General features: G+C 48.0%; 1 protein-coding gene across 1 annotated transcript in view; it reads left to right on the top strand.

Annotated features, from left to right (window-relative positions):
• The window catches only part of JAK1 (Janus kinase 1), a 121777-nt gene that overhangs the window by 94214 nt on the left and 2697 nt on the right, over positions 1-24866 (top strand). Inside the window, exons 10-23 of the mRNA XM_037136240.2 lie at positions 832-955; positions 2628-2814; positions 9778-9884; positions 12913-13056; positions 13800-13887; positions 14364-14491; positions 15120-15255; positions 16819-16970; positions 18968-19118; positions 19246-19340; positions 21609-21801; positions 22491-22615; positions 22966-23138; positions 24550-24667. Of these exons, the coding sequence (XP_036992135.2) occupies positions 832-955; positions 2628-2814; positions 9778-9884; positions 12913-13056; positions 13800-13887; positions 14364-14491; positions 15120-15255; positions 16819-16970; positions 18968-19118; positions 19246-19340; positions 21609-21801; positions 22491-22615; positions 22966-23138; positions 24550-24667 (1921 nt within the window). The remainder of the gene's footprint in view (positions 1-831; positions 956-2627; positions 2815-9777; positions 9885-12912; positions 13057-13799; positions 13888-14363; positions 14492-15119; positions 15256-16818; positions 16971-18967; positions 19119-19245; positions 19341-21608; positions 21802-22490; positions 22616-22965; positions 23139-24549; positions 24668-24866) is intronic.

Here is a 24866-nt window from a genome sequence, read left to right as displayed (position 1 = left end):
CAGACAATATTCAAATCAGATTAAACTTAGAAAAATTAACAGTGGTTCGCCAGGTCTTAGTGAGGAGAAAGGGCCTCTCATATGAGGGATCAACATGTAGAAAGGTGTGAAGGTATCACAGACCGTGGAGCAGGGCGCCTTCACCTTTCTGACACATGTTGAGCACGTCAGCCTTCTTTCATTAATACTTGGTGGGCACCATTCACTAAGTGTGGTAACCTTGTATGCGTATTTATTTGGCCATTGTTCATTGCCCTCTGGGCACCAGGTTTGCCCAGTCCTGGGCATACAAAGATGTGCAAGACAGGCATGTTCCCTTTAACATCTTCCTAATCTTCACTGATTTCTTTATTCAATTATTCATTCATTTACTGAGCAGCTGGCGTGAGCCCAGTGGTGCTCTGGTTACTAGGGATACAGCAGTGAACAAAATAATCCCAAAGTTGTACCTTCCCGAGGCTCGTGTTCTAGTTGTGCTGCCTGGGAATAGTGGGGAGGGACCCCCGCCTCTGCATCACGGGCAACTCTGCATCACCAGCCTTGGAGGCACTCTTCGGGTTAGTGCTGGAGACAGCATGTATGGGGATGAACAGAGCTCAGGACCTTGGGCAGCAGGCAGAGTCCTCTTCTAGACCTTGGAGATCTGGTCTGTTTCAAGGCTCCTCGGCATCTCTGCTTACCTCATGTATCATATCTGAGAGGACTTTAGAACCCAGGATAGGTAAGGCGGTAGGGCCGTAAGATTTGAGGCAGCTCGGGGAAGTGGTTGTCCCTGGGTTCAGAGTGCTCCTGTTTGGTGAGCTTTCTCTCTTTGCCTCTCTCTCCCTGTAGCACAGAATATGCCATCAATAAATTACGGCAAGAAGGAAGCGAGGAGGGAATGTATGTGCTGCGGTGGAGCTGCACCGACTTCGACAACATCCTCATGACGGTCACCTGCTTTGAAAAGCCTGAGGTCAGTCACGACACTGGCTTGAGTCAGGCCCTGTGGCCACAGGGTGTGCAGTGCTTCCTGGTCCAGGAGCTGCTGTGGAGAGGGACCACTCATGGCCGTTGGGGGGTAGAAAAGTCTGGGTCTCTGAGAAAACCTCTGGCAGTTCTGACAGGGGCACCCTGCTCTCCAGAAGGAGACTACTCCTGAGCAGCCAGACCCCATAACCTTTCCTCTTCAAGGGACCCAAGGGCTGCAGCCCACTGTGGCTCTGGAAGGTGGAACATGACCAGAAAGCCAGTTAACACCAACACTTACAAAGTTTAGTGTGATTATTTAGAGTGGTTTATTTTATACTCAGTGTCGGGATGAGCACAGACCCAGAGTTGTGTGCGTTCGTGGGGTTCACGGGTACCAGTCGGTGCCAAGAAGGCCACCTCGGCAGTAGGCCCAACACAGATGGTAGCCTCGGACATCACGGTGGCGCACAGCTCGTCTGGCCCGTCTTGCAGCCTGTCTTCCATAGTCATCAGTCTCTGAGGCAGTTTGGTGTGGCTAACCAGTGGGTGCATGAGACAGCCCAGCCACCTTCTGAGGCAGTATTGACCTGTACCAAGAACGTCAGTGACTCAGTGACACGGTGTACCCGGTATCACCTTATCTGGGAAAAACAGGGGTCACAGTTAGGATCATTCCTACCACTTGTTTTAGCTCAGCAGACACTGTACTAAGCACTTGACCGAGGTGTTCTCATTTAAGCCTCACACTAGCCCTGTGAGGTATGTGATATTATCCCCCTCGTAGAGGCCGAGGCATTGAGTTTTCATATATCTTTTCCTAGTTTACACCATATGTAGAATATTCAGGCTTTATTCTTAACCACTAAAATAGTTTCCTTTGTACCCAAAGTGCCCATGAGGGAAGTCTTTGCTTATGCTTCCTCTCCGTGGACCGTGGAACCCTGAAACTGGACCAGCCAGCTGGCTGCCACCTCCCGGGGGGGTTCTCTTCAGATAGGCATGTAGTCTCGAAAGACTCAGTTTCTGAATACATTTTGATGTAGTAGTTATTATTTCATGCATTGTATTTGTTCACCTTTATACAGTGCTCACTGCATTTTTTGCATGCACCATGTTGTATGATCTCAGCTCTGAGGGGCTGGCATTTTTGTGAATTTCATTCCGCAGGTTCAAAACAGAGGGCTGCTGTCACGGAAATCGCTGCTGTTACGCCATCTCCCTGGCGTCAGCTCTGTCTTACCAGTGCCCTCTCCTGAACCCCCTTTTATTAATTATATATTTGTTGTTTTGCATACTTGTTTATAGTAATTTTTTGAAAGATTTTATTTAGTTTTAGAGCGGGGAAGGGAAGAAGAAAGAGGGAGAGAAACATCAAGGTGCAGTTTCCTCTTGCGTATTCCCTACTGGGGACCTGGCCTGCAGTCCAGGCATGTGTCCTGACTGGGAATTGAACCGTGACCATTTGGTTCACAGTCCAGTGCTCAATCCACTGAGCCACACCAGCCAGGGCTGTTTATGATAATCTTTTATATTGAAATAATTTTCGATCTACAGAAATGTTAGAGATGGCACTGAGCTTCTGTATACCTTTCACCCAGCTTCCTCTCTTCTTCCCCATGGTACATTTGCCTGACCCTTTTTAAAACATCACTTCTGCTCATTTTCCTGAATGGCAGGTGCTGGGTGGCCAGAAGCAGTTCAAGAATTTTCAGATTGAGGTGCAGAAGGGTCGCTACAGCCTGCACGGCTCAGACCGCAGTTTCCCCAGCCTGGGGGAACTCATGAGCCACCTCAAGAAGCAGATCCTGCGCACGGACAACATCAGCTTCGTGCTGAAGCGCTGCTGCCAGCCCAAGCCCCGAGGTTGGTGCCCTGCCCCTCAGTGCTGCCCTTGCCCTTCAGTTGCTCCAAGACCTAGACCCACCAAAACAGGCTTGCTGCTTTGAAGAGACTGGCCCCTCCCACAGTGTCGAAATGGTTCTCATTTAGTTCTGTTATACCTCTGCCCCCAACTCCAATCCTGTTCCTCAACTGTTAGCATTTTCTATAGAAAAAAGCATACACTTTTCCTTAGCATTCCTATTAGGCTGTAGAAAGAGGCATATTTAGAATTTGTAAGCAGAAACTTTGTTCTTTATTAAAATAAAATGTCGAGGTCCCCGTCAGTGGTTTACTTGTCTGAGAAATGTTCCTGCCACATCTTCTTGGGCCAAGAACTATGTTAGATGCACAGACTCAGAAAAGCCCAATACCTATTCCCTGCTCTACAAGAGTTTCCTGTCTAATGCAGCAAAGGTTGCAGGGAAATGAGGCCACTGCGGAGGTAATAGGTGTTTTAATGAACACATGTATGTATCAGACTTTGGGCTTACAGAGATGGAAGATCAAAATCCTAACCCCCAGGCAATGGAAGGCTGCATGGAGGAAGCGGATCTTGGGCCAAGTATTGGACAGTGAGCAGGGGCTTGCCATGTAGAGAAGGGCATTCCAGCAGAGCATGTGCAGGGGCAAAGCGCAGTCAAGAGCAGGGCTTGCGAGAAGGTTCTGGAGTGTTGATGTGTGTGGTGAAATTAGAAAGGAGGGGGCACGAGAGGGGAGACGTAGGATTGTGGGCGGCCTTGAATGCCACACCAAGGAGCTGAGAATTTACCCTGTAAGGAGTGGGGAACCCTGGAGAATCAGGGAGTGAGGTGCATAGGAGGGGTGAGGAACTCAGCTCTTCTTTATTAAGCCCTGTAGATCTGTCACCAATGCACTGCAGGTGGATTCACCACCCTCTTAGAAGTGAGCAATGGAAGGGCACTCAGAAGTCACCCAGTTAGTGCTACATTTTATATATGAGAAAACTGAGACCTGGGGAAGTACTGAAGGTCGAGGTCAAAGAGGGGTTTGAATGCCAGGTCCACCCTAAATATCGGATCCCTCAAGTATTGTTTTTTTTTTTTTAATTTCATCATTTTTATTACATAAATACTACCTTTCCAAAAGTTTTTTTTTTAGTGTATAAAACAATATAAGATATAATAACCATTCTCCCCAGATGTGATCTAGTTTTTTTAAGTATATTTTATTATTCTATTATGATTGTCCCATTTTTTCCTCTTCGCCCCTCTGCACCCAGTATCCCCACTTCTCTCCAACAATCCCCTCCTTAGGTCATGTCCATGGGTTGTACATGTGAATTCCTTGGCTTCTCCATTTCCTATACTATTCTTAACATCCCTCTCTCTATTTGTACTTACCAATTATGCTTCTTACTCCCGGTGCCTTTTCCTCCATTCTCCCCCTTCCTTCTCCCTGCTGATAACCCTCCATATTTATGATTCTGTTCCTGTTCTAGTCGTTTGCTTAGTTTGTTTTTGTTTTTTAGATTCAGTTGTTGATAGTTGTGAGTTTATTTACATTTTAATGTTCACATTTTTTATTTTCTTTTTCTTAAGTAAGTCCCTTTATTATTTCATATAATAATGGCTTGGTGATGATGGACTCCTTTAGATTTACCTTGTCTGGGAAGCACTTTATCTGCCCTTCCATTCTAATTGACAGCTTTGCTGGCTAGAGCAATCTTGGGTGTAGGTCCTTGCCTTTTATGACTTTGAATACTTCTTACCAGTCCCTTCTTGCCTCCAAGGTTTCTTTTGAGAAATCAGCTGATAATCCTATGGGAACATCTTTGTTGGTAACTGTCTATCTCTTTGCTGCTTTTAAGATTCTTTCTTTAATCTTTGGCATTTTAATTATGATGTGTCTTAGTGTGGTCCTTGTTGGGTCCAGCTTCTTTGGGACTCTCTGCTACCAAATTTGTATGTCTGTTCCCTTCACCAAACTCCCAAGAAAGGGGAGTTTTCTTTCATTATTTTTTCAAATAAGTCTTCAGTTTCTTGCTCTTCCTCTTCTCTTTCTGGAATCCCTATGATTCGGAGGTTGGCACTTTGGGAGATGTCCCAGAGTCATCTTATTGTCTCCTTGTTTTTGTAAATTCTTGTTTCTTCATTCTGGTTGACTTTATTTCTTCCTTCTGTTCTAAATCATTGATTTGAACCCCGGCTTCCTTCTCTCTCTTTTTTTTTTAAAAAAAATTTTATTTATCTAAATTTAGAGGGGAAGGGAAGGAGAGAGGGAAACATCAGTGTGTGGCTGCCTCTCGTGCGTCCCCTGCTTGGAACTGGCCTGCAACCCAGGCATGTGCCCCAACTGGGAATTGAACCGCGATCCCTTGGTTCACAGGCCCGAGCTCAATCCACTGAGCTACACAAGCCAGGGCCCGGCTTTCTTCTCTTCGCTGTTGGTTCTCTGTGGATTTTTCTTTGTTTCACTTAGTGTAGCCTTCATTTCTTCTGTCATGTGTTTGCCATAGTGAGTTCTCTGAGCATCCTGATCACCAGTGTTTTGAACTCTGCATCTGACAGATTGGCTATCTCCATTTCACTCAGTTCTTTTTCTGGAGTTTTAGTCTGTTCTTTAATTTGGATCATATTTCTTTGTCTCCTTATGGCAGCCTCTCTGTGTTGGTTCTGTGTATTAGATAGAACTGCTTTGATTCCCAGTCTTGGCACACCTGTTTTGTTGTAAATGGCCGGGCAGGGCAACACTTCACTGCTTTGTGGTGCTGTGTAAGTGTGTGTGTGAGGGGGTTGGAGAGAACAACACCATTTGCTCGGCACTTGGTATTTCTGGTCACTTCACCCACTTTTTGTGTGCAACTGGCATCCTTCCAGCTGTTGCCCTGGCAGTGGCTCCCAGAGTAGATGGGTTTGCGTATGTTCTAGGACTGTGCGGACCCTTCAAACAGACTCTCCTGAGAAACTGGCAGTTTCTTCCACTGTTCCAACTCCCACTGATTTTTATAGCCAGCAGTTACGAGGCTTTATTTTCCCAGTGCTGGAACCCTGGGCTGCACAGTCTGGCCTGGGGCTGGGATCGCACACTCCCCAGGTGCTCCTGGCTTTTATCCACCACACATGAATGTGGGACTGCCTGTTGCGCTGTCTGCTGCTGCCTTGCCCCCACCGCCTTGCCCCCACCACACCACGTCCTCTCGACCCGGGCTCCCTGGCTCCACCCCTCCTACCTGTCTGGATGAATGTGTTTTTTTAAATCTTTAGTTGTCAGACTTCCACACAGTTTGATTTTCTGGCACTTGTGGTTTTTTGTTTTGAGGTTAATTGTGATCCTCCTTACGGTTGTGCAAGGAGGTGAGGCCTGTCTACGTCTCCATCTTGGCTGGAAGTCTGTAGAATATTGGGTTTTCAATGTTCTCCCATCATTCCCTTAATAGGGGCCTGGCCTCAGAGAAAGGGCAGCACAATTGTTCCGAAGGCTCCAGTAAGAGTGGTCAAAGGAACGCTGAAGAGTCTGTCTGAGACATACCATGTTCTTTTAAGTAAACGTCTCTGTGAGTCTTTACATCAGGGTTGGGCAGAGGAAGCAACACAGAGGGCCTGGCTTCTTGATGTTTAAATCACCTTTTAGTCTCTCAGGGACCGTCACTGAATTTGATGAAAGAGGAAGGACTTGTATTCTTGTTGATCAGATAGCAGCGTTTCCTGCCAGCCTCACTGAATAACTGCAGCCTTTGTTTTTGTGTTTGAAGACGTTTGGTGAAGGTAAAAACTTATCTGTCATTTGGGTGTGAGACCTCACAATGAGTTAAAACCTTAAAGCCCAACGACCCTATTTCCTTGCATGATCTCACCTTCTAGATACAAGAAGTGGTGTTTATTTTCCGAGGAATTAGTGGTGCCTGGGTGAGATTGAGGACGTGGAGAACAGCAGCCATGGGAAGAGAGAGGAGGTAGCAGGTGGGAGTCTGGGACATGATTCTTTGTGGGCATCTGTGGGGGAGGTCTTTGGTGTGGACACCACCCCTACTGACCCAGACCTGGGAGCCAGTAGCTGTGGGGGAGTAGCACAGGACTGCTTGGACCCCTCTGTCATGGCTTTCTGTTGAGGCTCTGGGCATCCTGCATTGAATATGTTTAGTGCTTGTCTTTTCCACTTGACTTTGAATTCGTAAGACAGGATGTGTGCCCCACTCACCACTCTGTGACTCAGGAGAAGCACAGCACCCAGCATAGATTCGTCATTCACCATCTGTCACATGAATAGTTATAGCAGTAGCTACCATACTGGTGGATGCCTGCTAGTCCCAAGCAGTATAAATGCATATTTGCATTTCTTTCGTCTACATCAGTTCTTTGTAGCTATTATAAAGATGAGGAAATTGAGGCTCAGAGTTGTTCAGTGACTCACTGAAGGCCACACATTTAGTAGTATCAGTAGTTATAGTAGCAATAGATAATGATGGTGGTGGTGGTGGTGGTGGTAATGGCTACCATCATGTGAGTAATGCTTGCAATGTGCCCGTGTTTGAGGGTTTTTCATGTTTTAAGTCATTTAATCCTCAGAGTAACTCAGAGTATGTTGTTATCCCGATTATACTTGTCCAAGATCACTTAGGTTTTTAGAGGAAGAGTAGGGGTTTGAAGTCACGCTTCCAACTCCAACTCTAGGGATCTGTCCCCTTTGTCACAGTCTTTGCAAAAGCGCAGGTACAGCCATCAGCCCAAGATGCTGGGGCAAGGGCCAGTTCTCCTGACTCCGGGCAGAGGGGACTGGGGAGAGAAAGGAAGGACTAGGGTTGGGGAGAAAAAAAATGCCCTACATGGGAAGCTTCCTCACGCAGGTCATTAGAAGCCCTCTTACCTTCCTCTGCCACCTGCAAATTACAGGAGTGGTGAAACCATGAAAATTAAAGAGAATGTCATTTTGAGTTCCCAGCGTTTCTGCCCTTCTAATCACAAGGGTCTGATGGCTGGATCCCAACCTGGGTTTCTCACTTGAAAACTGAGAAACTCCTCATGGAATAAATAAAAAGCAGGCAGCCACACAGACTGGGTGTGACAGTTAAGTCCACCAGTTCTTGTGTGTTGTCCAGCCCCACTGCCCCCTCCAAGTCTGAGGGTGACCGTGCAGAGGAGGATCCAGGCCCGCAGGACTCAGCAGCGCTGGCACTGCCGATCCTCTCCCGTCTCACCTGTGGAGTCGGGCTCCGTGCTTGATTTCCACGCCCTTCAGGGCTGACACTGAGGGCTTCAGTGACTGTTGCCAGGACCTGAGGAACCACTGGTACAACCAGGATGATGCCGCTTACAGGTGAAGCTGGCCATGATCACAGTGGCTGCCAGTTACGGATCATTCACCACACATCAGGTGCTGAAGTAAGCCCTGCACGTGCCGCGTCTCATTTATCACTCACAGCAGGGGCCACGACTGAGTGAGAAAACGGCCTCATGGGGGTCAACATGGGCAGCTTCCTCTGCTCATGTTGACACAAGTGCCATGTTCCTTGAAGCAGCCGTACCAATCACCAGCTTGTTAGTGGCCCCTGCTCTCATCCCTCTTTAATTTCCTAGACAGCTCTTCCACACCCTTTCCTGGGGCCAACATTCACATGGTCCTTACCCGATGTCTTTTCTCCATCGTGGCTGTCCTGAGTTGCCTGTTTGAAACAGATTTTAGCCAGGTAACAGGGTGGAATCAGGTAACAGAACAGAGGAGAGTAGACTCAGGAATGATAACAGGGGACCTGTACGTGAGCCCAGTTTTTAGCCTGCAGATTTGTACCCCCACTAGGGCCTGGTGTGCTGTGGGAATAAGGTAAGAGACGGGAGCTGTCCCTGACTTCAGTATGAATCCCAGGTCTAGGGCTTACCCGCTGCCTGACCTTGGGCAAACGGCTTCATTGTTTAGAATCTCTGTTTTCTGCCCTCTGAAAGGGGTGGGTAAGAAAACTGTATACCTCATAGGATTGTTACGAAGTCCAAGGAGTTAATGTAAAACTTAGGAACGTGGCTGGTACAAAGAAAACTGGTACAGAGAAAGCAGTCAGAAGGTGTTAGCATAAGAAAAAAACATAGGAAGGAAAGCATCCCGTGCCCTGCAGGGTAGTGAGGGTTTGAGAGGCCACATTTGGGTCACTTGGCTGGTTCTTATCAGCTCATTGATGAAAATGCAAAAATCCTGAGAGGTTCCCAGAACACTCACTGCTCGTCTGAGTCTGGAAGGTGCCCTCTTACTCCACGCTGGAGCTTACAGCGACTCTATGGTGGGAAGGTGGCTTTGTGGGCTATAGATTCCCAGTTAGTCACCTGTGCTGACCCTGGCCCAGCAGATTCCGTAATGTGTTCAGTTTGTTGTTCGAGTCAGTAGAATTTGGAGGGTGGTCTGCTCATAATCCATATAGGCAGCAAGTATTTGGTAAGTGCCCCTTGGTCTCAGGCAGTGGGGGAGCTCAGAGAGGTTCAGGCACAACCCTCTGGATCACCTGTCCTGTTCTTCTGCGCAAAGCCAGTGTTTCTCACCTTCCTTGTCCCCATTGCTCCTTAGGCCCAACTTGCCACCTCTTTCTCCCTTCTCAGCTCACATCCTTCAGCTCACACCCCAATTATTCATTCACTCATTGAACAGATGTACTTACTGAGTGCCCATGCACCAGACTGTGGAGGTAGAGCCGAAAATCTGTGGAGAAACCTTCCCAACCTCATCCTGGGGCAGGTCCTGCAGTGTCAGCCCGCAGCACCCGTGCCTACCCTCAAGTAGCTGCACAAGTTGTAGCTTTCCTTTGATGGTTCTTTACCTGGGGTTTGACTGTGTTATTAGCTGTGAGCTCCTGGAGGCAGGAATAAAGTACTCAATATTTACTGGATGATTGAACCAACAGTGCACAAATGAGTGTTCAGCAAGGCCCCTGGCTCAGCAGACATTGGCTGACTGGATTCTTGAGCCTTTACTACTCCAGTGAGACTTATCCATTCTCTTTCACAGAAATCTCCAATCTGCTGGTGGCTACCAAGAAAGCCCAGGAATGCCAGCCAGTCTACACCATGAGTCAGCTGAGTTTCGATCGGATCCTCAAGAAAGACATTATGCAAGTGAGTCACTGCTGCGGTTCCTGGTTCCAGCTTCAGTCCTGCCTCCCTTCAGCAGAGCAGCCTGGGGACTTGGGAGGAGTAAAGTCAGAGGTTGGGCAAATGCTGGTGGAATGGTGGAAAAAGAACACGGAGACTTTCCTTTTGGAGCTAAAGCTGTTTAACCAGAACCCTGCCTTGCTGATGCTGTCCAGTGAGGCTTTCTCCTTGAAGGAAGTGGATTAGGCGGGCTTCGTCGGGGGTCTGGGTGGGGTTCAAGGCTCTTACTGTCCCATGACATGCTGTGTGACAAAGTGCTTGTAAAGGTTAGTGCGGACTTTCTGATGATGCTTCTGAAGGAGCAAAGCTGGGGGAACACAGGACACAGGGAACAGGCAACACACAATTGAGGCCTGAAGGAGAATAACTGGAGAAACAGACCCCGGAGCAGTGCCCCATCCTTGGCAGCCCTTAAACCCAGAGTCTACAGCCTTAGGTAGGCTCAGGTTTCCTCCTCGTTGCCCTGGGGCCTTGGCTAGGGGTCTGGGGCCCCGGGGATCCCCACTTTCTGTCCACCCTTCTCCAGCTGCCTTACACAGCCCCACACACTGGGGACAGCACCCAGCAGCCTTGCAGAGGAGGACTATGCGCAGGGCCCTTCACCGCCTGGGAGAGGCTCTGACACCGTGGGGGTGTTGGGGGTGCATCATGGGCTCACTGCCATGAAGGAGTCTGTGGAGGGTGGTGGGGGTGTAGTTGGTTTGTTAGTTGATTGACTAAATTCCTGAAGTTGTTGAGTAGGTTTGAGGGGGTGGAAGTCCATAGCTACAGCTGCTTCACTTCCATTGCTGTAAGTTCTTTACAGAAGGCCGGTCTTTATTGTCCCTTGGTGGTGTTAGAGCTGTGTCGAGGTTAAAATCACCAGAGCAGCAGTAGCCCAGCCTCTTTTCTGTCTAGAACTTGACATACACTTGGGGCCTCCTTTCTTCCCTTCCCCTGGAGCTGCTGGGCAGATAACGGCCATCCCTCTTGCCTCGATCAGTTAGCCAGCTGCGATAGAGCACTGCAGTGTGCCAGGCGTGACTGCACCCTCCGCAGGCTCCCAGTCTGGGCAGGAGGTGGGCCTTGTCTGTCTTAAGCAGATGGATACGTCAGGAGACAGTCCCGAGTAGGGAAGGGTAGCAGGATGTGGGACTCTCAATCATCCCATCTAACCTTAGGAGGACAGAAATGGCTTCCTGGGGGAGGTGGCATGAAAGTAGAGCCCCAGGGGAGCAAGGGGCGGGGGAGGCTGGGATGGGAAAAATAGACAAAAAACTGTACTTGAAAAATAACTAAATAAAATTAATTTAAAAAAAATAAAGTAAAAAAAAAAATCTGGAACAAAGGAATACAACTTTGTTCCCTTAAAAACTCACCATTGGCATGAAGAAAGTTGCCAGAAGGTTTTATTTAGCAAATAAAAAATCAAGTTAAGTTTGCATTTCAAATGAACAATAAAAATTAGTTATATTTGGGGAAAAAAAAAAAAAAGAAAGTAAAGCCCCAGAGGGTGATGAGCAAGTGCCAGGCAAAAGCAGAGGGGACCGCAAGGAAGGAGGCTGACGTGGGACGTGCAGGGTCTCTATGGGTTGCTGTGCGGCCTGACAGCATGGTGCTGTGACTTGGCCACTGGAATAAGTGACCCTTTTGGGGAAGAGTAATTATTCTGAGAGCATATGGCTTTTACGGGATGTTCTGGGAACACAACTTCCCATAATGTTGATGAATCGCTTCGTGACAGATGCAGTTTAATGAATAGTCATAGGCCCTTGCCAGGATATGGGAGGTAGGGCAGATGTATCGCCATTCTGCACTGACAGATGACAAATGGTGGCATTTGTACAAATTAATATACCCGACTAATGGTAGTGTGCATCCTGTGGGGGGTAGGCATCAGGCTAGGAGTCAGCCACCATCCATTTTCTGCATTTATAGGGGGTCTTAGAATAACAGAATTTCAGTTTTCAAGTTTTGTAGGGCTAATCACAGTAACTCAACAGTGCCTGAATTTTATGAATCACACCTTGATTTCCAAATATGAAGACTGTTTAGATCAGGATTATTCCAGCTTAAACTGGGAGAATCCCCAGATTATTATGTCTAAGGGCTTTGTGCAGATGACCTCATTTAGTCCTTATACCGCTCATTTGCGGGGGTATTACCTGTTCTCGTATGTGAGGAAACTATTAGTGTCCCTCCAGTGTGCCTGTGTCTTCACAGCACCGTCTGTGTGGGACGGCTAGGGCAGACACGTGTGCACATTTTATCACTAATTTTAAAGCATGCATACATGCGCACGTGCCCTGGATGTATGGGTGGAAGATGCACAGTTTGCGCATGAGAAATCACAGGCCCCAGGTCTGGGGGCAAACAAAACATACTGGCCCAGCAGATTGGCTGGAACCCACCACATGCCAGGGTCTGTACCAGGAGCCTTTATACCTGTTTGCTCATTTGGTTCTTACAGCCCTATGAGGCAGGTACCATTATTACCCCCACTTACCAAAAGCGGGCAGACACTGAGCGTGGTAGAAGAATGTCCCTAAGTTAAATGGCCAGCAACCAGCAGAGCGAGGACTGAGAATCCCCTGTGCTTGTGCTGCAGCCTGTGAGCAGAGCCTCCAGTGGGGTCCTCTCTGGGTCTGCTCTGGAGGCTGTGCGTGCCCCCGATGTCTGTGGCTACTGCAGCACTGCTGGAAATCTTGTGATAGATCGGGATTATGTTTTGGCCACAGGCTGTTCCTAGAAGTGGGAAAAAAGGAATGTTCGGAAATATGTGGACTGTTGCCTGGCCCCCAGGAAGGGTACCAACTGTTTGGCCAAGTAGCTTTTAGTTTCTTCTGCAGGCCTGACCAGGACAAGGTACTGGAGAGGTGGAGAGCTGTTGGAGCCCCTCAGCCTTTGCCCCACCCCTTTCTGACACTATGTTCCCGTCGAGGCCTCAGTCTCAGACTCGGGCATCCCAGCAGCCCTGGCGAGCAGTGCCCCTGACCTCCGGCTTCCTCCTCAGGGCGAGCACCTTGGGAGAGGCACACGGACGCACATCTACTCTGGGACCCTGGTGGATTACAAGGACGATGAAGGAACTTCTGAGGAGAAGAAAATAAAAGTGATCCTCAAAGTCTTAGATCCCAGCCACAGGGATATTTCTCTGGCAAGTGTCTTCCTCGCAACCCCATTTCTGGAACCAGGGAACATAATGGGCCGGGAAGAGCTTTTGCCCTTATTTTGACCTTGTTTATGGTTTCTAAACGTGTGTTTTGTGTAATTCCTTCTTTCAGATGTAATCTTAAATAAGCCGGCATGTAAAATAGTGAGGGAGGACTGAAGATGAAGAGGGCTGAGCAGCCCTTCCCCACCCCTCCCAGTTCCCTCCTAAAGGTCCTTGTGCCCCAGCACTCTGCCTGAGTGGGTCCAGAGTGCCCGGTACAGTCAGGGCTGTCACTACACAGTCTGGAAAGTAAAAACTTTCCCGGAACCCCAAAGACTATTAGAGAGTGATGAAGCCGTGTCTTGACAAAGACCTGCTGCCCTGGTTTCCCTTGTATTCTAACATAGTGCTGAACATTATTTCTCAGGGTTTAAAGGAAGAGCAGCAAGTAAGGGGTGGGCCTGAGTAGTCAGTGGGAGGAATTGTCAGCTAGCCTGTCCCGCCAGCCTGGCTCTTAAAATCCTTTTAAAACCTTAAAAGGATTGTCCCTCCCAGCCAGGTTGGTGTCAAGGTGAAGGGTGGCAATGCTTTTGGACAGTCAAGACCAGGGAGCAGTTTGGAGGACCAGGATGGTGATAGTCGTGAGCTTTCCTGGGAGCCATTGGCTTTTGCTCTTAGCAGGGCCCCTGTGGGGTCAGACCAGTGGGGGTTGACCCTTGACACTCCTTTGTGCTGTCCTCCCACAGGCCTTCTTCGAGGCAGCCAGCATGATGAGACAGGTCTCCCACAAACACATCGTGTACCTCTATGGCGTCTGTGTCCGGGACGTGGAGAGTAAGTGTGTTCTCTCTGGAAGGGGTGGTTGGCCCTGGCTGGGGATCGTGGGGGCTATGCAGACAACTGGGGGCCTGGACAACAGCTCTTCTTGTCCAGGCTCCTTGCCTTGCCTTTTGCAGTCGAGGAATTTGAGGTACTGAGCAGGTTACTTGTTTAAGTTAAGAGTGGACGTGGAACTAAAGCCCTTTTGTTTTGTGCTATCTTGAATGTTCACTCCGTGCGGACTCTGGGCCCTGGGAAGTTGAGTGAGCTGAGTTTGTTCCCCTATGAGTCGATGTGTAAGAAGCTCTGGGCCGGTGTTGAATCCAGGCCTGTCCAGCTCTGATTCTCTCTGCCATCTGCCCCTCCCGAGGATGTTTGCCTCCTCCCAAGCCAAATACTAGCCAAAAAAGGGAGTTCTGGTAAGGGGATGAGGGAAAGTACGATCTCAGGCACACAGAAGTTCTAGATGTGGCTCTTTCGTTTGCTTATAGATATCATGGTGGAAGAGTTTGTGGAGGGAGGGCCCCTGGATCTCTTCATGCACCGGAAAAGTGATGTCCTCACCACACCATGGAAATTCAAAGTTGCTAAACAGCTGGCCAGCGCCCTGAGTTACTTGGTAAGTGTGTTCTGATGTGATGTCCATGGTGGTTCACCGGGAACTAGGGTGTCCCCTCAGCAGGTGAGAGGTGAGAGGTGCTAGCCAAGCATAGCCAAGCAAGCTGGAGTGGCCCAGACTGTGATTAAATACAGGAGTGCCTGGTGTTTAATGTAAATGGTCATTTAGGACTGCTCCATGAGCTCCACACGTATGAATCATTGCTTAGAGGAGGGAACTCTTACCATGTCAGCGGCCCGACTTCCCCATGCACTGTATGGTAAAAGAAGGAATGGTGCAATACTTGATGGATGAATGTGAATGAATAAAACTACCAGCAGTAGCTCACATTTATTGAGTGCTTACTGTGGTTCAGCTGTTTAGGGGTTTTATAGGTTCTAATCCACTTAACTCTCACAAAAGCCCTGTGAGGCGTGCTGCACTGTTATCCCTGCTTCACTGATGGGGGACAATGTGTAATGTGCTCAAGTCACACAGTATATGGGCAAGCCGGGCTGCCCACGCCTGACTGTGGCTGGAGAACACAGAGATTGATCTGAGGGGCCAGGGTTGGAAATGGAGGGAGTGTGGGAAGGATGGAAGTCAGCCCCAGGAACGGCTTTGTGAGCTCACCCTTTATATTCTGCAGGAGGATAAAGACCTGGTCCATGGAAATGTGTGCACTAAAAACCTCCTCCTGGCCCGAGAGGGCATTGACAGCGAGTGCGGGCCCTTCATCAAGCTCAGCGACCCCGGCATCCCCATCACTGTGCTGTCCAGGCAAGGTGCGCCACCTCATCCCCACCGCCGCCCATCTCCCCCCCCTCCTACCCCCACCCTGAGGCGGGGTCAGGCCAGCAGGCAGAAGGGGATTGGGGTCTCTCTCCTTTTAGAAAGTACACTTCAGCAAATGGGTATGCCCTGGGGGGCTGGGAAGATGTGGCGTATAAGGAGGGTTGGCCCCTGTTTCCTTGAAGGAGCTGAGTGTGCAGTAGGAGAAACAGACAACTCACTGGAGGTACATCTGGTCCTTGCAATTAAGAAGCCGTGTTCAAGGTGGAGGGTTAGCACAAAGGGAGGCCGCTGGGTCCAGAGGTGATCAGAGAGGTGTCAGGAGGAGTTGAGCCTCCTGGGGCCCCCGATTTCTCTTGAAACCCCTGGACTCAGAAAGCAGTTTGCAGAGGCACCTGAGCAATTGCTGTAGCTTTGCATTTTCTCTCTGAACAAGGCTGTCATGGAATGTGGGCTCTGTCCGAGAAAGTGACCTGGGAGCCGAGGCACTAAAACTAGTGTGCCATTGGCTGGTGATGGCCAGTAGTCTTCAGCATTGAGCACAGTTCCTGGTTCTTGAGTTTTGCTCAGTAATTCAAACACTGGGGTAAGTCTAGAAGGGAACCAGGGTGAAAAAACAAGCCTTAAAAATAAGACCCTAATCATTCACTCCTTAGAAGGGGAAGGGGTGCTTATCACTCGGCCATCACCCAGTAAGTAGTCTGTCTGCAGGGCACCTGTCCTCAGCAAAGGCCAGAGACACGGACACAGATGACTCCAGAACAAGTGGAGAAGCCAGTGTACCCCACAAGAGATGTTGTGGGCATTCAGGGGAAGATGGGGGCTGATTCCGGGAGGCAGGCCTGCAGGAAGGTGATGGCAGATGCATGACCCTAGAGCACCACCTGCATGTGCCTGTGTCAGGGCATGAGAAGGCAGAGGAGGAAGGGCACGTGGGCCTGACGGTGCCTGCCCATGCAGGAGCGGTCCTGCTGCCTAAGGAGCCAGGAGGCTATGCTGTGAGGCCACGGTGCCAGCTGAGGGGCAGGTCCATGCACATGGCAGAGGTCCGTGGGTATAGGAGACATGGGACTTCTTTACCTCAGTCTTCCCTTCTCTTTCTTTTCCAAACGAAACCCACATAAAACCAACATAATACTGCAGGGCAACTGCAGAGTACGTGAGACTAGCCCATGCCTTGCTCTGCATAACTTAGCCTCTTCTCCCCTGACTCCTCTTTTTTCTTAAGCCTTTGTCCACATGACCTCCTCCTCCTTCTCCACCTCCACCTGTTCTCCCTTCTCAGAGTGTGGGCCTGCACCCTGGGTGCTTTGCTGAGGCCAGAGCTTCAGAACACTGGCTGCACAAACTCCTGGGGAGTTTGGGATACACAGACACATCTGCTGGTGCTGACTCAGACTCATGCATCCAAAATGCCTGGGGTGAGGGGCCTGGATTTGTTTGCAAAACATGATTTAAAATAGTCTGTCATCGCACAGTTCTTGCTGCAGTGATCGTGACTCACTTCCCAGGTGACTGCAGAAACTGATCTGTACACGTCTGCTATCTTTTGGCAGAATGCATAGAACGAATCCCATGGATTGCGCCGGAGTGTGTTGAAGACTCCAAGAACCTGAGTGTGGCTGCTGACAAATGGAGCTTTGGAACCACACTCTGGGAAATCTGCTACAATGGCGAGATCCCCCTGAAAGACAAGACTCTGATTGAGGTGAGCCTTTGCTTCCCAAGGTGTGAGCTGAGTAAAGGCTCCTTGGAGGCTCATGGACACCTCAGGAGTTAACGGGAAGCCTCATGCTGCAGGAAGAGATGGAGCCAGGTTTGAATTCCCTCCACAGTCTTACTGGTTATGTGACCCAGCAAGTGTAACTTAACTGCCCTGGGCCTCCATTTCAGCATCTGTACAATGGGTGTATCTAAGACCCACTTTGTAGGGTTGTTGTGAAGATCAACTAAATAATGCATGTAGAGTGCCAAGCACACAATATATGTTCAGTTGATAATTATAGTAGTATTTATCTGAGGTTAAGTGCCTGTTAATTAACAACATTAACAGATTCTGAGTTCCTGCTTGTAACAGGTATTGTTACAAGTAGGAACTCTATACACTCTCTATGCCTGTGTATAGAGGAGTAGACAATTCAGCAGGCAGGGGTTGTCTGAAGTCTGGGGGGAAGGTGGCATTGATGCGATGAGCAGTTCCATTGGCCTAGGACAGTTATGACAGGTGACTAGGTTGGAAAGAGAGCTGTAATCAGATTGTAAAAAGCCCCAAATTCCAGGAATTTTATTGGGGGGTGTCATGTGGTAAATTTAAGGGTTTAGGTGAGGAGCGAGGTGATCAGAGGCTGAGTTGGGAACAGTTCATCTGGAAACAGTGGCTGGAACTGACAGGCTGAGGAAAGACCAGCAGGGGGCGCCTGCTGCGAGGCTGAGATTGGAGTGGCAGAGGGCATCCCACGTGGTGGCTGCGTATGTCGGAGACTATTGAAGATGGAAAACCTGTAACCAGTTAATGTTTTGCCAGGTATAGATGGTGCAGGACTTGGGAAAGAGGAGTTAAACTAAAGACAATGGGGAAACCATCAGATTTGTAAATCAGTGTAGAATTTTCAGCCTAGGCTTTTGGGAAGTCATTTTATTTTGAACTTCCTTGGAAATACAATAGCATACACTTTGCTGTCAGTCACTATTTATTGAGCACTTGCTGTGTACCCAGAGCTGAGCAGGATACAAGGACAGTATAAGGAAGGGTGTGTGTCTTTGATAAAAGAAGTCCTCCCTCCTCCCTCCCCTCCCCTGCTCCCATGCTGGTCGGTTGGACAGCACGGGAGCAGGGGAGGGGGAGTGACACTCAGAGGTCAGGGCAGCTGACACCTCCTTAATTCCATTATCCCCCCTCTCTTCCTCCTCCGGCTCCTCTGGGGCCTGCTCCCCCACCCCCACTCTCACCTCCTTGCCCTCAGGAGAACCAGAAGAGGAACAGGTACTCTTGGCATTCAGCTACAGATAAACTGGAGTGTAGTGATTTCACTTAATTTTTTTAAGTGGCATCAATTATTTATTTCTCACTTGTAAATTAATAAAGTTGAAGGAAAATTGAAAAATATGCAAAACTTAAAATAGCTATCACCATATTTTTGTAACTCCTGACTGCTATTTAACACTGGAATGTTGTCTTCCAGTCTGTTTACCTCTCTTTTTTAAATGAAATTGGGACCATGCTAGATGTAGTTACATATGCTATACATTTAATATTGAGTACTTTCCTATGTGATCAGAGAAGCTTTACAACTTTACAAATTTAATATAAGTTGATTGCTCTTTTGAACTCTAATTTGTAAATGTTCTAATTCTGCAGGAGATACTTTGACACATAAATCTTGGCTTATATCTGATTTATTTCCAAGTTGTACAGTAATTTGAATTAATGAGTCATAGGGTTTGAAGAATCTGGAGATTTTTATACGTATTGTCAAACTGTATTCCAGAAAGGTTGCATAGCTTTACCGGAAAGCAGCTTGTTCGGTTTCAGATAATTTTAGTATCAGACCTTCCCAAGCTAGAATAAGGCAGCAGTCACACACATGCTCATGAAATCTACCTTTAGCAGAGCTGTTGGAAATTAAACAAGGGGTTGGTTCCTCCCCTAACCTGGGGCTGACAGGCGTGTGGCTGGTTCCTTCCATGTTGTCCTCTTCTTTACAGAAAGAGAGATTCTACGAAAGCCGGTGCCGACCAGTGACACCATCTTGTAAGGAGCTGGCTGACCTTATGACTCGCTGCATGAACTATGACCCCAATCAGAGGCCCTTTTTCCGAGCCATCATGAGAGACATCAATAAGCTGGAAGAGCAGAGTAAGACACTGCCGTGCACCATGGAACCAGATCAGCCAATGCCCTGGAGAGCTGTTAGGGTGGCCGGGATAACTGGGATCCTGTGACAGGTCATGTCTTTCTAATGTTTTATTTTTTCTTCCCTTAGATCCAGACATTGTTTCAGAAAAAAAGCCAGCTACCGAGGTGGATCCCACACATTTCGAAAAGCGGTTCTTAAAGAGGATCCGTGACTTGGGAGAGGCAAGTTACATTCTAGCACCTGCTGACCACCTTACCTCTGTGTGCATTTAAAGCAGCTCTCCATTCTTTCTCACTTGGGGGTCAAAGTTTTTATAAGTACCTATTGCGTTTTCTTTGGGCCACTAGTCTCACAAGGCATTGTATCACTCACATGGTGACAGCATGCACACGTGGCTGTGTATGCACACAGGACATTCTCTCCGAGGGACAGAGAATGGAAAGGGAACAGTATGGGGGAGCAGGTAGAGGTATGACGGAAACAGAAAATCTATGTCCTGTGAGGCTGCTTAAGGGAGGGATGGATTTACTACACACAATGCCAACGTCAGCTTTCCTTTGGACCTCAAATGAGAGTTTCCTAACAGTTCACATGATAGAGAAGATACTTGGACTTGCATCTTCATGCAGATTTTTCTGTGGTTAAGTATACAAGCCGTGTCCTGCCTTGAGTCTCTGTGGTGTGCCAGGCTATGTGCTGGGCATTTTATGAGCACTGTCCCTAGCCCCTCACAGTACCCGGAGGTTTACTACTACTGTGAATGTTGAGCACCTCCGGATTAGCTCAAGAGGTTTGGTGACTGGGCCAGCATCACTGACAAATGGCTTAGCTGGGATCGGATCCCGACTTCCAAAGACTTCTTGTGCAGTGCTCGCTGCAGCTACCCTGTGCTGCCTCTCCTGGGGGATGGGCTTGTGGCGCTCTGGGAATGCCACAGTTGTCCTACATGTCCCCCAAACCCTCATTTCCTTTGGGTTACATTTTCATGGAAACTGGATTGGTGTGTTGGTTCTCCAGTCAGTAGTACTTTCCTGGTCTCAGCTCAGTAATGGGGGATGGCAGGTGAGGATGGGCTGTGGCAGTGGGGCAGGAGCCAGCAGGGGCAGCTACTGTGAGGGCAGGACTGTGCCATTCACCCCGGTCTCTGGGGGAACTGCATGGGGAGCAGGCCTCATTTTGTTTATTGGGAAAATCTGACATGTAACATTGTATAAATTTGAGGTGTACAGTGTGTATTACTTTCACACATATGTATTGTAATACGGCTGCCTGTGTAATCATGTATCACATTACATATAGTACAGTGTTATTGTCTGTGTTCAATGTACTGCACCCTAAATCTCTGTATTTTAGTGCCTATTGTTACAAGCTCATGCCCTTAGAAATCATCAGTTTTAACATCCCCCACCACTTATTTTCTGGTCTGTTTCACTACGTTTTGTTTAAACAGTGTCATCACACAGTATCTGTTTTTTTCTAATCTGACTTGTGCTCAAGATCCATTCATAATCCCAAATCGTCCTTTTTCATGGCTGAATACTATTCCATTGCTGCATGTATTGCACCTTGTTTACCCATTCATCCACTGATGGACATTTGGGTTTTTCCCCCTGTATCTTGGCTATTGTGAATAGTGCCGTGATAAACGTGGGGTGCAGCTGCCTTGTAACTCCTTTTCCGTTTTCTTTGGGCACACTCCCAGAAGTGGAATTGCCAGATCCTATGGATCTGTTCGTAATTTTTTTGAGGAACCTGCATATTTTTTTCCATAGAGTTGGACAGATGAGCCTTCCCACCAGTAGTGGTAAGGGCTCACCTGCACCTGGTGTTTGTCTTGATGGCGATGGCCACTCCGGCAGATGTGAGGTCACAGCTCATTGTGGGTTTTATTTGCACTTACTGTGACATTTAGCATCTTGTCATGTTCCTGTTAGCCATTTTGCTGTCCTCTTTGGAAAGTATTTAATTCCTTCTGCTTATTTTTTAATCAAGTTGTTCAGTTTTATTTTTTTTAATCGTGTAAGTTAAGTTCTTGATGTGTTTTGGGTATTGAACTCTTATCCAATATATGGTTTGCAAACGTTTCTCCCATTCTGTAGGCTGCCTTTTCATTTAGTTGTTTCTTTTGCTGTGCAGAATCTTTTGAGTTTGATGCCCCATTTGTTGATTTTTGTCCTTGTAGTTTGGGCTTTTGATGTCACGTACAGAAAATTACCGATGTGCTTCTTCCCTCTGTTTTCTTCTGGGAGTTTTATGGTGTCAGGTCTTATGTTTTAAGTCTTACCCGTTTTGAGTTCATTTTTCTGACTGCTGTGAGATAGGGGTCTGATTTTATTGTTCTACACGTGTTTCCAGTCTTCCCAGCAGCATTTGTTGAACAGACACCCTTTCCCCACTGGGTGTTCTTGAGGCCGTGGCGCCCCATGTTCTGCGTTCCTGCTGGCCTAGGCGGGGCTCCTCTGTTCAGACAGCTGCATCTTTCCCTCCAGGGCCACTTTGGGAAGGTTGAACTCTGCCGGTATGACCCTGAAGGGGACAACACAGGGGAGCAAGTGGCTGTCAAATCTCTGAAGCCTGAGAGTGGAGGTAACCACATAGCTGATCTGAAGAAGGAGATTGAAATCTTACGGAACCTGTATCATGAGAACATTGTGAAGTACAAAGGCATCTGCACAGAAGATGGTATGTTGTGCAAAGGAGGGTGTTGTTAAAGACAGTGGGGTCGTGAGGGCCAGTACTGCATGGGCAGTGCCCGTGGCTTTATCTGGGGCACCCTGAATGTGTGCTAGCTCATGGCCTGCATGAGCTCTAGGACTTTGAAGTCCTATGTACTGTGACACCCCTCAGCAGCTACAGAGCTCCCAGGGAAGCTGCTCAGCCTCCTGCTCAGCCAGGGGCTGACTGCAGCATTGTCTCCCAGGCAGTTCACACACCCACCCGGGGACTGATCTTCACCCATCCACATGTTGGCACTTGGGCCACATAAAACTGATAGCCCCCCCTTCCCCAGTCTTTGTTTTCTAGTTGTCTAAGTCCAGGTGTCTAACAGATGTATCTACCTGAAAGCCAGCACAGGACTCCTGTATTGCACTTCAAAATTGATAGTGAAATGACATATATCACTGTATTATCTCAGTGAATGCTGATGACTGTGGGGTAGGTACACAGGTGTGACTGTCCCTGTTCACTGCTGAGGGTCCAGAGGCTGTGCAGCTTGAGATTGAGTGACTTGCATGTCATTCACAGGTGGTGCTGAAATCAGTTCAGGTCCCATTTCTCCAGATTCTGTGCCTTCCACTCTCCCATAGTTCCTTCAGTCCATCAGTGTGGGAACCCCATACTGATGGGTTTTTGTTTGTTTTTAAATACAGGAGGAAATGGTATCAAGCTCATCATGGAATTTCTGCCTTCAGGAAGCCTTAAGGAATATCTTCCAAAGAATAAGAACAAAATTAACCTCAAACAGCAGTTAAAATATGCCGTTCAGATTTGTAAGGTAAAAATAAATAATAAAAAAGCATGTTAAAGATTAAAAAATCAGGCACTCGGCCCTGGATAAATGGTTTGTATTTAGACTTTCCAATAATTATACTGAGTTAATTTTGGTCTACTTAATTTGAATGAAAAATTAGCTTCTACTAAAAAACTGATTTGTTATGTAGAGCTGATTTAATGTATTTTTCTTTGAATCAGGTTGGTCTTACTATTTTTGCATAAAGAAAAAAGTGATATGTAACATGAAATGACACTAATTTCATTGTAGTTTTTTTGCTATGAACTGATTATGCAAAATACAGTCTGCACTGACCTTCAGCAATACACTCTGCCTTTACTTCTCTCCTTTAGGGGATGGACTATTTGGGTTCACGACAGTACGTCCACCGGGACTTAGCAGCAAGGAACGTCCTTGTTGAGAGTGAGCACCAAGTGAAAATTGGAGACTTTGGTTTAACCAAAGCAATTGAAACCGACAAGGAGTACTACACCGTCAAGGACGACCGGGACAGCCCTGTGTTTTGGTAACTGAATCAGAGTTTGATTTCATCAGTGTTTCATAGGTCTTGTGCTGTTCCATGGGGTCAGAAAGAACTTAGAACATTTGGGATTGATTACTCTTTGCTTTCAAGAAGTAGCTTTAGGGTTGTGTTTACAAAAAGCAACCCAGAGAGAAATTCCTGAGCTTTGTGAGACCATCTTCCGAGGAGTAAATCCGACAGCCTCCCAGGAGGGGGCGTCTCTCCAGTTCTCAGAACTGTTAGCAGCTGGAGGAGGCACAGCCAGGCAGAGGCAGGACAGGCGAGAGAAGGGGGAAGCAGTGAGGTGACGAAGCAGGCACAGAACGGATGCAAGGAGATTCTGGACAGAGTGGACAGAAATCCAGGGGAAACCTGCCCAACTACCCAGGTCAGAATGTCACGCTCGGACTTCCACCCGTCTGCCTGGAACTCTGTCCAGGAGAGAAGTTGCTAAGAGTCCACTCCACACCCTATTACTCCCATAAAACTGATCACACCTGGGAGGTACTACCTCTTACAGAGGCACAAACACAGAGCTCTCCCACCCACAGAGCCAAAACCTTCATTCATTCCCTTAACATGTGTCAAGACACAAACAAGCAGACTGAATTTAATGGGTGAGGCAGCCAATTTTGTGATACCGTGAGTATAGGCGGCTTCAGACTTGGGTTTCTGGAAGTCCTAACTATAAAACCTAAAAGTTCCACAGGGCTTTGTAAAGCCATTAGGAGGCATACGTGACTCACAGGATGAGGCAAGAGCAGTGGCTGTCCAGGAACTGACATCAGCCCAAGGGCGGCTGGAGTGTGTCTCTGGTGGGGGTTAAGGCAGAATGCTGGAAGAGGAGTTGCAGAGCTCGGGCACCATCCCAAGAGCTTTGGGTCGCCCTGGGGAGGGGCGATGTTGGGATGGGAGCTTTTGCTTCAGAAAGATCACTGTGGAATGGAGAGTAGTAAAGATTGGAGCCTCAGTCTGATTGGGCTGGAGCCAGTGACGGTGTGAAGTAGGACAGTGGTGGGGGCTTTAGGAGGTGAGTAGGGTTGAGAAGTAGTTAGGAAATCGGATTTGGGAAACCCTCCATTGCTGGCTCAGGTACTTGGGTGTCATTCATCAGAACTACTGACACTGGAAGAGGACTGGGCAGGGAGTCCCTGCAGGCAAACACAGTCTGGGGCCTGTGGTCACGTGCGTCCGCTTCCTCCACACGGAGAGCGCACATCACCTTGCTGCTGTTCTGGAGCCCATCTGTACTGCTGAAAGCAGCAGCCTCTAGTGATTAACACGTACTTACATGTCTTAGAATTCTAAATTCTAAGGAAAATCAAAGGTGGTTTTTCTGAGCTACTCTGTAAGGTATTTGTTGGAATATCCTTCCCAGGAAATGGGACTTTTATGTTTGTCCATTCTTTTTTAGGTATGCTCCGGAGTGTTTAATTCAGTGTAAGTTTTACATTGCCTCTGATGTCTGGTCTTTCGGAGTGACTCTGCACGAGCTGCTTACGTACTGTGACTCAGACTCCAGTCCCATGGCGGTGAGTTTACTTATCTTCATTTGAACATCCTCTGTTTTGTCCTTAAGTAGAATGCAGCCGGTGTGTTGCTTTTCCTTGTTTGTTACTTGACACGTACTTCTGGCTCTGTCGAGTCTTGGTTTCAGAAGGAGCCCAGAGTTCTCTAAGAAAACCCTTTTTTAATCCTCACCTGAGGATGTTTTCACTTATTTTTAGAGAG

This window comes from Artibeus jamaicensis, unplaced genomic scaffold (assembly GCF_021234435.1).
Source record: "Artibeus jamaicensis isolate MK-2021 breed Jamaican fruit bat unplaced genomic scaffold, CSHL_Jam_final scaffold_1019, whole genome shotgun sequence".
In the NCBI taxonomy this organism is placed as follows: Eukaryota; Metazoa; Chordata; class Mammalia; order Chiroptera; family Phyllostomidae; genus Artibeus; species Artibeus jamaicensis.
Note: the sequence above shows the minus strand (reverse complement) of the source record. Positions and strands in the feature narration are given on the sequence as shown.